At 49.6% G+C, this 13,153-nt stretch overlaps 1 protein-coding gene across 6 annotated transcripts in view; it reads right to left on the bottom strand.

The window, feature by feature from the left end:
- Nucleotides 1–1,515: 1,515 nt before the first annotated feature.
- LOC124472491 (partitioning defective 3 homolog) overlaps nt 1,516–13,153 on the bottom strand; it is a 77,574-nt gene continuing 65,936 nt past the window's right edge. For all 6 annotated transcript variants that reach the window (XM_047027366.1, XM_047027368.1, XM_047027365.1 and 3 more), the window contains 3 exons: nt 10,198–10,318; nt 6,025–6,158; nt 1,516–2,892 (listed from right to left, as the gene is read on the bottom strand). In XM_047027366.1, coding sequence (XP_046883322.1) covers nt 2,496–2,892; nt 6,025–6,158; nt 10,198–10,318 — 652 coding nt within the window. In that variant the 3' untranslated portion in view covers nt 1,516–2,495. The remainder of the gene's footprint in view (nt 2,893–6,024; nt 6,159–10,197; nt 10,319–13,153) is intronic.

The following is a 13,153-nucleotide window of genomic DNA, read 5'->3' on the forward strand; positions in this document are numbered from 1 at the left end:
TGTGTAGTCTTTTCTTTTGCAGTAAAAAAACAAACAAACAAAAAACAATAAAGAAAGCTATTCAGGAAAACAAGTACCCCGATGACGCATTATTAGTAAATTTAAAAAGGTACATAAAAAACCAACACATGGTACATTGTGTGGTGTAGTGTCATCTACGATTATTAACAAACAACCTTCTTTCTTTTCTGACATCTCAGGCACTTAATGACCTCCCAGCCCAAAGCAATGGACACCAGACTCATGCTGTGGATCAATTCCAATATCCACACTAGCATACTATGTAGGGTGCATGGCTAGTACACTATTTTATTCAAAGTAGGCAAGTAAACACAGAACGACTCAACCAGATATTTGATAGCATTGGCCGCTACTATGCTACACATTCTGACTCCCATGTTGCACAGCTGGCATGAGGGTCTCTCTCTCTGTTTCCCTCCCCCCCCCCCCTCCAGGGTGGTGATTGGCCAGTGGGAGGAGGCTGGTTAGTCCAGAACTCCTGGCATATGGAGAACACATGGATCTCAACATCTCAGTGCTGCACCAGCCTGTCTTAAACCACCACAGACTCACAGACTGCATTTTTCCCTTTTGCATGTTTGCTGTTGTCCCCCCCCCCTCCACATCTCTCTCTCTCTCCATCCCTCCTTCTCCCCTCTGTCTCTCTCTCTCCCTCTCTCTCTCTCCATCCCTCCTTCTCCCCTCTGTCTCTCTCCTCCCTCTCGCTCTCCAACATGCTGGCATGCAGATCTCTGGGTGCAGATGTCCTCATGAAACAGGGTGGTGGTGCAGGTAACGGAGGCAGCGTGCGCCTGGCCTGACGTAGCTCTCAGCCATGTGCTCCTCCAGGTCTGCTTCACACTTTATGAAGGAGGCTGGGAGGCTGGGAGGCTGGGAGACTGAGAAGCTGGAAGACTGGGAGGCTGAGAGGCTGGGAGACCGGGAGGCAGGAACTAGGGACCAGGATTCACATTGTCTCCCTTTCTCCTCTCTCTCTCCCCTCCTCTGACTCACTTTTCATCTCTTTCTTCCCTCCTACCCTCTCTCTCTCTCCTCCTCCTCCTCCTCCTCCTTTCTCTGTCAGAAGTGCAGGCCCCCATCAGGGCCTCTGGTGGCCCTGTTCTTTGGCTGTGGCAGGCAGCAGGTGGCTTGTGATGAAAAATTCAGTGTGGGCTGACTAGAGGAGGAGGTGGTGGTGGAGGAGGAGGAGAGGTAGGGGGAAATGTGAGGAAACGACAGGAAGAAGGGTGAGAGGAAGAAGAGAGGGTAGGAGGGAGGGGGGAAGAGGGGGAAGAGGGGAAGCGGGGGAGAAAAGCAAGCGGGAGCACTAGACAGGCAGGCAGGGAGGCAGGCAGGCCAGCGAGATGAGCCCAGAGCTGAGCAGGGGGGCAGGTCAGGCAGCCAGAGCAGCCTCCCCTCTCTCCTGTCTATGCCTAGTCTGGAGAGATGACACACATGAAACATTTATGAGGGGCACTCATTAATAACCAACTCTTTGGCCCCCTTGTTTTTAGACTCTCTCTCTCTCTCTCTCTCTCTCTTGTTCTCTCCCTGTGGGCTAGTTAACTGGGGTCTCCTCCACAAAGAACAATGGATTCAGAGTCGGCCGTTTCTGTGGGGTTGGCGTTTTCCAGGACAGTATCTTGTGCGAGGGTGAGGGGTCGCCGTCGGGTGAGGGGTCAGCGTGGGTCGTCATGTACGAGGCCCAGCAGAACCCCAGGACACACACGTAGGGTCAGGGCTGTGTGTGTGTGAACACCACATTCATACACATAACACACTCAATAGGCACACTCAATCCCTCGCACACTATTTTCTATGCACATACACACGCACACACACATATTAGCCTATACTCAGAGAGACACACACACACACACCAACCCAGGGTTTAAAGGAGTACCCGTTAGCCAGTCTGGTTTGATTGTCGTAGCGTGAGAGGAGTGGAAGGGGAAAGAGGAGTCACGCAGCAGTAGCGAGGCTTGTGTGTCAAAGGGGGGGGGGGGGGGTACAGCACAGTACCCAGAAGGCACTACATGCCCCAGCTGCCTCCAGCCTTGCGTAGGAGGTAGGTGACAACAGGCTATATGTGGAAGGCTAACTCACTGTCACAGCTACAGAAAGTGATTCACAATAAAAGCGCCCGCTGTTATTCCGGGTGTCGGCAGGAACCCTCCGGAGAGCCGGAGGAGTGAGGGTGACAGAGAAGTCTTATTGTGTCTGTGGTGTGGTGGAGGTTGTCTGTAGTGTGGGTGTTGTCGTGTCTGTGTTTCAGGACCCAGGAGAAACTCATGGCTTCGTTCTCCAGCCTCCCCTGGCCTCCAGAGGCTCACCCCAAAGCAGCCCCCAGCCTCGGCCCCAGCCTCAGTCCTGACGTCTGCTTGGCCTGATCCCGATCCTCCTCGCTCAGGACCTTCCTCCCCTCCCTCCTTCATCCCCAGTCCTCCATCCTCCTCTCCTCCAAGCCCCAGCCCCCCCCCCCCCCAGTCCTTCCCTCAGGAGTAGAAGGGCCGCCCCTTCTCCGAGCCCAGCCTGTTGAGCCTGGCCAGCTGGGAAGGGGACGGGGGCACGTCCTGCCGGTACGGCCCTTTGGGCGAGACCGGGTCCCTGAGCGGCGAGTACACGTCGTACTTCCCTCCCCCGTGCTCCGGAGGGGGCGTCGGCTTCCCCTTGGCCTCCTGCTCCCGACGCCGCTGCTCCTGCCTCAGCAGCTCCTGCGCCTCCAGCAGGACGCGGGCGTTGACCCCTCCGCCGGCCGCCGGGTAGCCGTTACGGGAGCCTTGGTAGCTGGAGTAGCGAGGGTTGTCCTTGGCCGTCAGGAACCCCTCGCCTGGGAGGTAGGCCTTGTCCCAGGAGTCCTGGGAGACACTGCTGGGGGTCTTCCTGGGTTGTCTGGGTGAGGGGGGGGAGGAGGGGAGGACAGAGAGAGAGGGAGAGGAGAGAGAGGGGGGGATGGAGAGAGAGAGGGGGGGAGAGAGAAAGCAGGAGGGGAGGAGAGAGAGCAGGAGGGGAAGAGAGAGAGGGGGGAGAAGAGAGAGAGCAGGGGGGGAGGAGAGAGAGGGGGGGAGGAGAGAGAGAGGGGGAGGAGAGAGAGAGCAGGACGGGGGGGGGAGGAGGAGAGAAGAGCAGGATGGGAGGAGCGAGAGAGAGGGGGGAGGAGAGCAGGAGACAGGAGACAAGGAAAGAGGAGATGGGGAGACATGGGAGGGTAGGAGAGAGGGAGAGCGAAGGAAGGAGGGAGGGGGAGATGAGAGGAAAGAGAGTGGGAAGAGAGAAGGAGATAGAGTAGGGATGGAGAGAGGGAGAGTGTGACAGAGAAGGAAGGAGAGAGGGGGAGAGAGAGAGATTAAGAATCCTAGAACTGCAAACCTACAGAGCGTTATCATAATAATTTGGACATTTACGATATCGTCCAACTCTAGAAAATTAAAAAAGAACAAATGAAAGATATTCCATGGAGAGAGACCAGCCATCCAGAGCATTCAGGCCCCACATCCTCAGGGCTATCACAAGTCGATGGTGAAACACACACACATCCGCTAGTTACAGTCATTCCAGTCCATTTAACCTCTCCAGTGATGGACAGACACACACATCAGGCTTGACACCGTAATAGCGGCTCCTCTCGGAGGAGAATCGAGAAGTCGGCCATCTTGTCCCCTGAGCTTTTCCCCCCCCCAGCAGATATCTGACACCTGACATCCCTCTCTGAATTGCTCCTCCCAAGGTTTCTTCCATTTTTTCTCCCGGTGGGAGTTTTTCCTTGTCTTCCTTGAGGGTTTAGGTTGGTTGAGGGGCAGTTCTATGGGCGCATGTGAAGCCCTCTGTGACATGCTTGCGTGTAAAAAGGGCTATACAAATAAATTTGATTTGATTTGATTTGACATGGTGTCTTAAAGGCACGGCTGTCAACCCCTCAGGCTGCCCTCCCCTTTAACAGGCAGGCAGGGAAGACAATCCCTCAGATATGTGACATCATCCTCGTTTCTGCTTCGCTGACCACTTTGTAAGCATCTCTGTGTTGTGCGCATATGATATGCATGAACGTACCAAGCCTTTAAGCTCCCTAGTTATCTTCAGGGCAAGATGAAAGAGAAAACAAAACGAAAAACAATAGAGTAGGGGGAAAAAAACGCAGCGAAACAGAACGTCAAGTAGCTTCTGTCTCAGAGCTATGCATAATTAGCAGGTTTACTGACCAGCTGTGAAAGAGATGATTATTTGTGTTTAAATTTGAGGGTGAAAAAAAAGATATAAAGCCAATTTTTTTTTTTTTCTAACAGAGAGACAGCGAGTGAGCAGAATGGATCCGTGTTCTTAAGCGACTGGATAGAAACACAACCAGACAGTTTATTTAAGCACACGCTCCAGCGCGTCCAATTTTCGAAAGACCTGGTCTGGGTATCCCATTTCATTTCGGCAGTTGACAAGAAGGGCACAGTTGGCCTGGCTCACTGTACAGAAACCCACACCCTGTGTCTGTTCAGTTTGATGCTGCGCTGGTAACACACATGTAGAGAACACCACACAGAGAGAGAGAGAGGCAGAGAGAGTGGGGGGGGAGGCAGAGAGACACACAGAGAGAAGGGGAGAGAGGTAGAGAGAGAGAGGTAGAAAGGACAAGAAAGAGTAAAGAGAGAGAGGGAAAGTGTGGTGGCGATGAGAGAGGTAGAGAGAGATCCACAGGGATAGAAAGAGAGAGTAGGGGAGCAGAAACATGTGTCTTGTCCCAACACCAAGCTCCAACAGCAGCTGTTCCCATCCTCCCCCTGGCCTACAGCAGTCCCCAGTAATGGCATTACTTTGGCTCAGAGATCAATGAAGTTTGTCAATGATGAATGTAGGCTGTGGGGCCTGCACTCGGTTCCAAAGCCTGGCCCTTTGTTTTCACTCCAAACTCCCCTGTTTAAATAAAGGTTAGTTTCCCACTGAGTGAAGCTTTATCTAAAACGAAGGCTGTTTCTAATCGTACAAAACATTAGTCACATCTACTGAGGGCTGAGATTCTTTCAGTCAGCGTCGAGGCATCTTTTTCAGGCCTACGGAGTAGATACTGTAGTGCTAGCCTTAGAGCTAGCCTTAGTGCTAGCGTTAGTGCTAGCGTTAGTGCTAGCGTTAGTGCTAGCGTTAGCCAGCTTTAGCCAGCAGTGATACTCATCGCACAGATAAAAGATGACGATTGGCTCTGATTCTGAGTTCCTACAACGGAATGTGGAAAGGCAAACAATAGGGTTCTTAAGATAATACACAAACGTTTATCCAAACAAAACCGGACGAAATAGAATTAACGTCAAATTACAGAGCAGGTCAAGGGATGTTTTTCCTGACGTTTTACAGATTAATCCTAAAACAACGCTGACTCAAATATTTATCAAAAGCGTTTCTGTATCAACAGGAGTTGAGTTAAGATGACCAGATGAAGGATCGAGACCATATTTTCGTGGCTGCGGACTGTGATTGTTGAGAAGTTCCAGCTTTAGTTATGAGAGATGGACGGTCCACATGTGGATGTTTCACTGTTACTGACTTCAGAGTTACGGTTCTGAATGAGTCATGAAAAATGTGCTATCAGACCCTGTGTACCAAGCACACACACACACATATAGCTTCCTGGCATTGCATGCAGATCAAAGGCTATTACATTATCTCACATCAGACACATCATGTCCGATTCACAGGGAGAGTCATGTGATATGTCATGTGATTTGTCCAGACTGGTGTCTCATAGCTTTAAATCTGGAACTGGATACTGTGTGTGTGTGTGGGGAAGTGGTTACCTGCCAGGTACAGATACAGCAGATTATACTGGATCTGATATCATCTATTTAAGGACCTGCATTATGTTGTCGGTGGTCAGATTTGACATGCGAATGCACACACCAACACAAACAAGACACTGAAATACACACACCCACAAACAAGACATTGAAATACACACACACACACACACACAAACAAGACATTGAAATACACACACACACACAAACAAGACACTGAAATACACCCCCCCACCCCCTCTCTTACCGGGGCAGAGAGCTGTACTGTCTCTGGGCCTGTTGGAAGGAGTCCCTCTCCTCCTGTCTCTGTCTCTGCATCTGTACCTCCACCGACACCGAGTGGCGTCCTGGCTGTGTGTACGTACCAGCGCTGGCGTTGGGCTGAAACCACCGCATCATCATCATCATCAATATCATCATCAATATCTTCATCAATATCTTCATCAATATCTTCATCAATATCTTCATCAATATCTTCATCAATATCATCATCCACCTCATCATCAATACCACCCTAATACACACATAAAAAACCTGTTTTGATCCTACACTTCTATATCATAGTCATGCACTTGCAGTCCTGGCTTTCACAGATTAGATCTCCTTAATCTGTAGAGTTGAGGCACACACACCACAAGACACAAGAGGGAGTTTCCCGAAACACTTTGCAGGTTCTGAAAAGGCAGACAAAAAATCTATTCTCTACTTTTGAGTTCAGAAGGGAATTTATCTCCACAAAGCTTCTGGGAAACTCAACTGGACACTTACCAGGCATCAGACTGAGACTGACCTGTTTACATCCTTCACAGGGGTAGGACAAGTTAGGCTGTGAGACAGACAGACAGACAGACAGACGGATGGAAGGAAGGAGCATGCTGTGGAAGCAGGATGAGGTTATTATGGGATATGCTGTTGTGATGGATGTTAGTAAGTGTTAATGAAACAACAGTTGTCCCACTGACACCATGACAACCCCCCTCCCTTGTGAAGATCATTAAACCTGAACACACACACACAAACACACAGACACACATCATTTTTTCACACCAGCGCACACACCCTCTCGTTCCCTTTCCTCCCTTAATCATTCACTACTTCAGACCCCTCCAGACAGGTTTGTATGTCCCTGTAAACCCCCCCCCCCCGCCCGCCCCAGCCTCCATCCCCCCACCCTCCATACCATCAACCCCCTCACCCCACCCCTCCATATCATCACCTCTCCACCCCTCGCCCCAGTCCTCTCCACCCCTCGCCCCAATCCTCTCCACCCTCCTCTCCACCCCACCCCCGCCCCACTCCTCTCCACCCCTTTTGTTCTCATGTTTATTAGTGAGGTGGGTGTTAACGGTACATGACGTCTGTGGATCAGTCATAACACAAAGCCAATCTAATTATCTTTATGGTTATGGGACTTCTTCAAACGGTGGCCCGGGCTGCTCTGGAGATGAGGAGGGTCGTAAAGCGATTAGGGGCCGTCAGCGCCGAGTAGACACCTTCCATTAAACTGAATTAATCTGGTGGCAATCATCTCTGGGATTGATTGGCGTTACCTGCCCCGCCGGTCTGTCGCCATGGAGATGGCCGACGACGGAATATGGATGGCGGGCGACTACACCACAACGAAGGGAGCAATTAATTCTCGGACGTAAAAAAGGAAAATATATATAATGAAAGTACATTTCAAGAGTTTCATTACAAATAGCCTGAATGTTGAAATTATAACAGCAATATGCTGTCTGGTGTACAGGCCTCCCTTTAGTGTGCCTGTGTAATAGCTCCTTATCCTGAGCAAAGCCTGATCGGGAAAAACACCCAGAAGAAATGAAAGTTAATGGAGGTATTAAAATGGATACACCTCGGTAAAATACAACAAGCAATATAGCGCTTCCAGCTAACGCCATCCCCCTGTGGGTCTCACAGTGGTATAAATGACTGCAATAAAAGTGTTCCCATGTAGCCTGGACTGGGTATCAGTCATTGTGATGGAATTAGACCACAGTACCCACAATCCTCTCTTTCTCAAACTGCAGGGAGAAATGTGGTGTGTGCGTGGAGCCAATAAGGGAAGGAGGGAGGGGAGAGAGGCAGAGGGAGAGAGGCAGAGGGAGAGAGGCATAGGGAGAGAGGCACAGGGAGAGAGAGAGAGGCACAGGGAGAGAGAGAGAGGCAGAGAGAGAGGCACAGGGAGAGAGAGAGAGGCAGAGAGAGAGGCACAGGGAGAGAGAGAGAGGCAGAGAGAGAGGCACAGGGAGAGAGAGAGAGGCAGAGAGAGAGAGGCAGAGAGGCAGAGGGAGCAGAGGGGATGGAGGGCGAGGGTGTTGCGTTGCTAGCAGAGTTGGGCAAAATAGCAACGGAGTGAAAAGGGATGATTGGCTGAAATGAAGGACCCCCTGTTACTGACCCAGGTTGTACTACAGAAGTGTGACAGCGTAAACTGGTTTAAACTGGACTGCAGCGAGGGTGACAAAAGACGATGGAAGGAGAAAATCAACCTGGGTTTAAATCTGGGAGACCCTCCATGTCCTTTCATATAGGTCTGTTGCAAACTGTATCATATATTATGGTCCCCAATTACAGCAGAGTACCCCAGGTAAGGAAGAGGAGGGATTTGAAGAACTACGTTTTTCCCCGTCTGCCTTGTACCCCTTCTGGTGCTATAGTGAATGGACGTGGAATCGGTCAATGAAATGCAGAGAATTTCACAAGATGTATGCAACAGAAGCAAACTGTAATTGAGTTTCAAAGACATACGTTGTGTTCCCTTCTCTCCCCCCCCCCCCCCCCCATGACAAACAGTATGTCGGACTTCTACTAACAGTGAATCACTGGTGTCGTCGTCGTCGAGCTGTTATTCTACCGTCCTGCCATGGGAAAGTGGTAACTTTGTGATGGCTAATGCAAACAAACATAATATGTAATGGCGTTGTCAAGCACTTTAATTATGTGCCTGCTTGACTGCAGAAAGAGGGATTGAGAGAGAGAGAGAGAGAGAGAGAGAGAGAGAGAGAGAGAGAGAGAGAGAGAGAGAGGGATTGAGAGAGAGAGAGACAGAGGGATGAGTAGAAAGAGAGACAGAGAGAGGGCTTGAGAGAGAGAGAGAGAGAAGGTTGTGTTACTCTATCCTACCCTTTCCTCTTAACCCACTAAATTAGTCCCATGTGAATTGTGTTGACATCCGCAGTACCAAACACAACTCAGAACAGACCAAGCTTTTTATTGGATTTATCACCAGCTATATAAAAAAACAGAGGTCACATGGATGTGTTCAAATAGCTCTCTGTCGCAACTGACGCAAAATTCATTAAAATTCTCAATAGCCCTCTTCTCGTTCCAACAAATACACGATACAGATATATGAAATGTTCCGCCTGGTCAGCGTACACAGAGAACTACAGCAGAAACATGGTAAGATATTCGAGGATGACTTTGTAAAATCACACTTATACTGTACAAACATGTTAGTAGGTCAAGTACATGATTAGTGAGGCAATGGTCAAATAATTACATAGTGGCAAGACATCATATAGTTAGATAGAAAACTGGTGATAAAGGAATAAACAAATAGAGCTATGTTAAACATGTACTGTGTTTCAAGATATCCTGTATCATAATTACTGACCAGAAAAACAGAATCACACTTAAGGAACACTTGTGTTATGTGGTGACTCAATACTCAATGTTCAATCAATTCATTACTGTACTTTGAACTGTGGCATTTCTAATTTTGTTCCGTGTGCTTAACCTGTAAACTGCTTTTTAATGCGCTTGTTTCTAGACGTTCTAGTGTAGATAAAAGGAAGGGCAAGACATTGACAGCTCTTAAAAGGCACAAATTAATACCAACATATACACTCGTACGCAAAAACAACAAAGATAATCCCCCCCACACAGCAAAGCCCTAGAGACAGGATTCGATTGGTCCTTGATGTGGTGGGCGGGTCCATGTGAGTGATTGACAGACAAACAGACTCATAGCAGATGGGATGAAGAGTGGGCGGTGACAGATGGGCGGAGTTAGTGATGGAATTGCCTCACATGCAGGTAGAGTTGTGCGGGGCGGGGTTTGGAGGGTTAGCGTTAGCATGGTTAGCCCCGAGAGGCCTGCAGAGGAGTTAATGACTGAAGTCCATAGAGGGTCTCAAAAGTCAGTGCTGTTAGCTTTGTTCAGGGGCTGACGATGGTGGGGGTTAGTGATGGTTAGCTCCACAGTCATGTTAGCGCCATCGCTAGCCTTCCTAGTCCAGAAGCTAATGATGGGAAGCTTCACGATCCAGCCAGCTAGCATGCTAGCCGGCCAGCCAACCAGCACATTAGCCAGCCAGCACATTAGCCAGTCAGCCAGCTAGCTACCTCCCAAGGCTGGTGGTGGAGGTCAGAGGGGGGCTCCGTGGAGAAGCCCGGCCTGCTTTCAGACACTCACCCAGGGCTGCTCGAAGCTGTATGTCCTCCGGCGATCGTCTAGGTCGTCGTCCTGCTGGGCCTGCTGGAACTCATGCCTCAGCCTCTGTATCCGGTCGTGGTTGCTAGGGGCTAGTCTGTTACTGGAGAGGAGAGGGAGGGAGGGAGGGAGGGAGGGAGGGAGGGAGGGAGGGAGGGAGGGAGGGAGGGAGGGAGGGAGGGAGGGAGGGAGGGAGGGAGGGGAGGAAAGGAGAAATGGATGAGTGTGGACCCACGGTGATACAACTGACCCAGTTCTAGTTACAGACTGGGACACGGGGATACAATTTAATGAAATCAAATGATGCAACCTACATTTTCAGATGTGTAACCTTGCAAAGAACCCCCCGAATGAATCACAGGTATTACTGAGAGCAGTACAATCCCACACATCACATAAGTCTCTGATTTCCTTTCATTGTCTTTAGCTCACATCAAACAATAAGACCATCCAGCCATTCCCGTTGTCTGACTTGCAGGTGTTGTTTGGTTACCAGCTCATAGCGTGTGAGAATATCGGAGACATGTCTGCCCCACACACACACGTTTAGAGGAGGGGTGTGTGGAGGTTGTTTGCTCTCCTACAGAGAGGGGCTAATTAGACTGCCATTCCTGTTCCTCCGCCCCCCCTCCCACACACACACACACACACACACAGGAGAGACTGCACGAGAGGCTCCCAAAGGTGACTCCTTGGCTTCGAAACTCGGGGAAAGCCTGTGACTTTTCTCACACTTCTCCAACAGTCGAGGCTTCTTAATTCCCCTGAAGCTTAATAGGATACTTCTAACATGGACTCACTGTCGGTTTGATCTACAGGGGCAAAAGCACATCACTCAACACGAACCTAAGCGCGTTAGCTTTAGCCTAATGGAAAATCAGAGCTAATAACCCACCGCAGTCCTTTCAACCGCGGTCACCAGACCCACCTAAAGGAAGACACGGTTCCATCACGCCTTGTTAAGGGGCCTGAACTGTCATGTGTGATCTGGTTAATCCATGTGATACGTAACCCAGACGGTCTCCCCTTTGAACACGGCTGACCTCTAAGTCAGCACATGTGTGACCTCTGCATGTATGCCTGCCCGGCTAACAGAACACAGTCCAACTCCGATCGAGGCGGAAGTCCTTTATCAGATACGGGGGGGGGGGGGGGGAACAGATGGCTCGGTACCGTGGGGCAGGATGGAACTGAGAGGAAGAACACAGAACAGGAATGTAGAACCAATTTTACGCTTTAAACAGTGGATAAGCAGTTGGCCTTACGCATTTGTGGTTATAAAACGGGTTATAAAAGAGATGAGGAAAATCGATCTCGTGTCAGGACTGCCCGTGATATTTAATGAAAGGATCAGGGATTTTCGACTGAGAATCTTTTGTCTTAGAAAAAGACAAGGGAAAAAAAATCAATCAGAGAGGGATGTAAGAGATACACAGGGGAGAGAGTACCAGGAAAGACCAGGAGCTACACCATAGCATGTAGGTGAGATGGTAAGAAAAGAGTAAGGGATAAAAAAAGCGAGTAAAAGATTATCAGAGAGAGAGAGGGAGACACAGAGAGAGACACAGAGAGAGAGAGAGAGAGAGAGAAACAGACAGAGACAGAGAGAGAGAGAGAGAGAGAGAGAGAGAGAGAGAGAGAGAGAGAGAGACAGGCAGACAGACAGACAGGCAGACAGACAGAGACACAGAGAGAGAGAGAGAGAGAGAGAGAGAGAGAGAGAGACAGACAGACAGACAGACAGACAGAGACACAGAGAGAGAGAGAGAGACAGACAGACAGAGACACAGAGAGAGAGAGAGAGAGAGAGAGAGAGAGAGAGAGAGAGAGAGAGAGAGAGAGAGACAGAGAGAGGGAGACAGAGGGAGACAGAGAGAGAGAGAGACACACAGAGAGAGAGAGAGAGGGAGAGGACACTGTGTGTGTACCGTGTGTGAAGCCTAAAGTTCAGAGTCTTGCGATCGTGAAGGGTCTCTCCAGACCATAATAACCCTCCTGGACTTTGCTGACTGGACGGTTGGCAAGACGATACCCTCCTGTGCTATGATAGGACGGGCTCTGTCACAGTCTGTCTCTGTATTGGGCAGGAGAAGTGAGGGATGATGTTATGAAGAAAAGCATGTTTGGGGACAGATCACAGCGTCAGCGCAATGTTATGATCTAATAGGGAGGGGACGGGATTGAAATTGTTGACGAAATGCTGGGGCAGCTCAGCAGAATGACCTCCCTAACTGTAAACCTTCCGTAAGGAAAAATAGATATAAAATAATAATATAATAAAGATACAATGGCAAATAAAAGAACAAGAGACTCAGATGAGACTCAGATGAGACTCAGACTCAGAAGAGACTCAGATGGCTGAGCGGTGAGGGAGTCGGGCTAGTAATCAGAAGGTTGCCGGATCGATTCCCCGCCGTGCCAAATGACGTTGTGTCCTTGGGCAAGGCACTTCACCCTACTTGCTTCGGTGGGAATGTCCCTGTACTTACTGTAAGTCGCTCTGGATAAGAGCGTCTGCTAAATGACTATATGTAAATGTAACAAGAAATATGAAAATACAAATCTACGGAATAGCTGTTAAGAATTCCATGAAGTCAATAAAGTTGCATTGAATCATGCTGTGTGTTGGAAGGCGGAGACAGCAGTGTGAGGTTGTGGGTGAACACCAGCCTCGCTGGCCTCATCTCTAAAGGTTCTGGTTCACAACAGAAGACAGGCCTTTCAGGTGTCCTCCACAACTGAGGGTCCTCGGGGTTCAAAAACAGGTTCAACAACGCTAACCGTCCTTAAATGCTTCCTACCAAAATGTGGACCAGATGTAGGAGCCAAAACGCTGCTCGTCTGTCAGACTTAGAGGAGAGCAAAGATCAGGAGCATCTGCAACTCACGTTTTATAAGAGACGGAACCGCAGGGTGAAAGGTCAACTGGTCAGAAGGT

Source organism: Hypomesus transpacificus, chromosome 10 (genome assembly GCF_021917145.1).
Source record: "Hypomesus transpacificus isolate Combined female chromosome 10, fHypTra1, whole genome shotgun sequence".
Taxonomy (NCBI): Eukaryota; Metazoa; Chordata; class Actinopteri; order Osmeriformes; family Osmeridae; genus Hypomesus; species Hypomesus transpacificus.